The 3,329-nt window shown below is 38.0% G+C and overlaps 1 protein-coding gene across 1 annotated transcript; it reads right to left on the bottom strand.

The window, feature by feature from the left end:
- Positions 1-374: 374 nt before the first annotated feature.
- On the bottom strand, positions 375-2,986 carry LOC131643580 (scarecrow-like protein 8). Its single transcript, XM_058913839.1, has one exon. The coding sequence runs from the start codon at positions 2,868-2,870 to the stop codon at positions 801-803; it is 2,070 nt and encodes a 689-aa protein (XP_058769822.1). The 5' UTR covers positions 2,871-2,986; the 3' UTR covers positions 375-800.
- Positions 2,987-3,329: the final 343 nt, after the last annotated feature.

Below are 3,329 nucleotides of genomic sequence, written 5' to 3'. Positions count from 1 at the left end.
TATTCTTATAAGTTAGGATCTCCATAAATTAAATAAACAAAAATATGTTTTTAATTATAAAAAGAAATATTAGAATTGTGTTAATTTAAAGATTACAAAAATTATTTTTAAGAATATAACCATAACGCAATATTTTTATGTTTGATTTAAGATTTAAAAGATTAGTCAAAAAATTCTTATTTATTTATGAATTTTCTATTTTTATTCCAAAACTTAAAAATAAGAATATAACATTTTATAGAAATAAGTTCGTTTAATAATTATAACTTTATATTATATTCATATTAATTATTTTTATAGAATTTTAAATTAAATAATATTACAATTATTTATGGAAATCTAAAATTATACCTAACACATAAATTAAAATAATATTTCCAAAAATAATACCTTAAAAATATCATTCTAAAAAATATAATTTTAAATCTTAAAACAGTCGCACCATAGTACTTTTTAACTTAACCGAAAGGATATTACAATGATCTCAACCAAACATACACCAACTTCTTTCTTTCCCACATGGAAGTTATGATAATGAATTAAAACACATAATTGTTGAATTATAAAAACCAAAAATCATAAAAGCATGTAACACAACAGTTCTTAAACTTCATCACTTTTTTATTAAGGTTGTTTGGTGGAACAAAACAGAAGAACCAAGTCTTCCAGTACAATTTCCCAACCCAATTTTTCTTTTCATTTTTTTTCTTATTTGTACCCATTATCTCTAGATAAAGTACCCGTAACAATGTGACATATAATAATATCCATAAAATTAAAAGAATATAAAGTGAGTGGAGTTAACACCAAGCAGATGCGACGGTTAGTGTCCTTCCCATCCACCGAAAAAAAACCCCACCGTTTTCTTCCTTCATAGTGACTCGGCAACCTGGTGCGAGTCGCGATTTTATCGTCTCAGCTACTTTCTGACTCACCGGGTTCAACATAAACCCAGCCATACTCATCCGTGCACGCCACTTCCCAAACATTTCACACCGCTCCACGCGATCTCTACCTTCACAAGCAATCATGTTCCCCAGCTTCCGACTCAGCCCCTCCTCAATCTTGACTCTCTCCAAGCTTTCCTTTCCCACTGTTGACTCAATTGAGTCAAACAGCGCGTTGTAGTAAGAAAATGACTCAGCCACACGTGCAACGAATGGGGCAGTGTTTGCATTCATCTCTTGTTCTAAGAGAGTTACTACACGCGGGGAAAGTGACTTCACGCGCCGGAGAAGCTCATCGCGTGGATTCTCAGTTGACACACTTTCGTCTGCCACTCTGAAAAGTCTGAACGCGAAGTTCACAGCGAGAATATCCTCTGGGTTGACACCCAATGTCTCGCGACTCAGCTCGGTGATTTTCAGTGTCACCACATTGAATTCAAACCCGATATTCAAAAGCTCTGCTTGTAGACTCAATCTCTCTTCCACCATCTTCAACCTCTCGTCGTGGATGTTATCGACTACAGCTGTGATCTTCAGCGTCGCCGGTGAACCATTGAGCCGTGCGTGTAGCTCATAGAGAAGGCTCTTGTACCTTTTCCCAAGGCCAATATCAAAATCCACCACACAGAGATTCATCATATTGCGGTAACTGTTCTCTGCTGTTGTTTCATCGAATGCAGCTTCGATGATAGCGACGTTACCAGTCATGATAGCGAGCTTGAAGCAGAAAGAATTATCGAACAGAAGCTGAGTAGACTCAGCGTGTTCGTTACTGAACAGTTCCGCTACTGGAGGTGGATTATCAAAATGATTCACGCGGGAATTCAGCGCTGAGATGATACAGAATGTTAATCTACCATCAGAATTCACTGCTGGATTCAGTGTCAAAGCCAAACGATTCAGGATCTCCGAAGCAGTATCGATTTTACCTTCGGAAATCGCGTTAGCGGCTTCCATTAACCATTGCTTGGAAGAGAACGCAGCAGGTAAAACAGCAGAGGGAGAAGATGAATTATTGGATGAACAGGGTGAAGAAACCGGTATCTGGATCGGGTTTTGCTCCAAGTTAATCAAATTTTGTATTGTCTCAGCCCATTCACTGTTTGCAATCATACAATTTGGGTCATGTTCTTCGTCAATGTCTTCCAGAAGCTGTTTTTCCAACTCCATTAACTGATCATCCAGCATTTGCTTATCTGGGTCAGGGAGTGTTGTTTGATTCTCAGCAAAATTGGAATATTGATATTGAAAATTCGAATTCTGGGGGATCGAATTCGAATAGTTCATGGGTGTTGGGTTTTGAGCACTAGGATTGGAACGAAGAAGCGTGGCAATAGCCGAGGAAGAAGACTCAGTTGATGAATTTGAGTAATCCATCGGAGAAAGAGGTGACATAGGAGAACCACGTTGTAGGAAATTTCTAGCTCCTACAGAATGAAGTACAAGGTTTGAAAGATAAAGGTTAGCGGAATTGTGGGTAGGAGGGGTGTCGCTAACGTTGTTGTTAAGGGTATTGTTGTTGTTAAGGTTATTGTTGTTGTTGTTAAGGTTGTTGTTGTTGTTGATGAATTGGGTTTGATATTCAGCGAGGGTTCGTGTACGTTTGAGTGTGGAAATTTGGTTATATCCAATTTGGGTAGCAGGGTCAAGGTATCTTCTGATCAGGTTTGATGATCGATTTTGTGCGATTTGTGAAGAAGGGTCGATAAAATTCGATGGTTGTTGTTGTTGTTGTTGTTGTTGGGTTCGGTAGAAAGGGTTATGATAATTCTGGGTGGTGGAGGTGGTGGTGGTTGGGTTTGAGAAATTGTTGTTATAGTTATTCATGTTGGACGGAAGTGTGCTGTATCTGCCGGAAAAATTGTTTGCTCGGCCGTGGAAATCAGAGGGTCCCATACCGCCTGGGAATCCAGGTGAAGACATGGTTTAGTTAATAGCAGAAAAGCATGAAAGAGAAAAGGATGGGTTTTTTTTGTTTGCTTGTGAAGTTGAAACTTCGAAATGGCGAATTTAACGAAAGGTTTTAAGCTAGATTAAGAAAGTGAATAAAGGAGTTTTTTATTCCTTATTCTTTTGGATTTTTTAAACGGTACGAGTAACGTGAATCTTATTTTCGCGTTTGAGATCGATGCTCTTGAGATGACAGCCGTTGGATTGTTTCGGGTTCGGGATTATGGTCTCATCGGACGGTGATGAGTGGATAATACCGAAACGTACTAGTAATGTAATGATGATGAAATTCGTTTCTGGATTGAGATATATCTCTTTGGGTTATCCTACGTCAATGCTTACGCGCGTGTGTCTTACCATATATTGTAAAATATCAACGGTTCGTGTTTTTTCTTTGACGGGATCAACGGTTCTTGTGTTGTGTTGAATTAT

Source organism: Vicia villosa, linkage group LG1 (assembly GCF_029867415.1).
Source record: "Vicia villosa cultivar HV-30 ecotype Madison, WI linkage group LG1, Vvil1.0, whole genome shotgun sequence".
NCBI lineage: Eukaryota > Viridiplantae > Streptophyta > Magnoliopsida > Fabales > Fabaceae > Vicia > Vicia villosa.
Note: the sequence above shows the minus strand (reverse complement) of the source record. Positions and strands in the feature narration are given on the sequence as shown.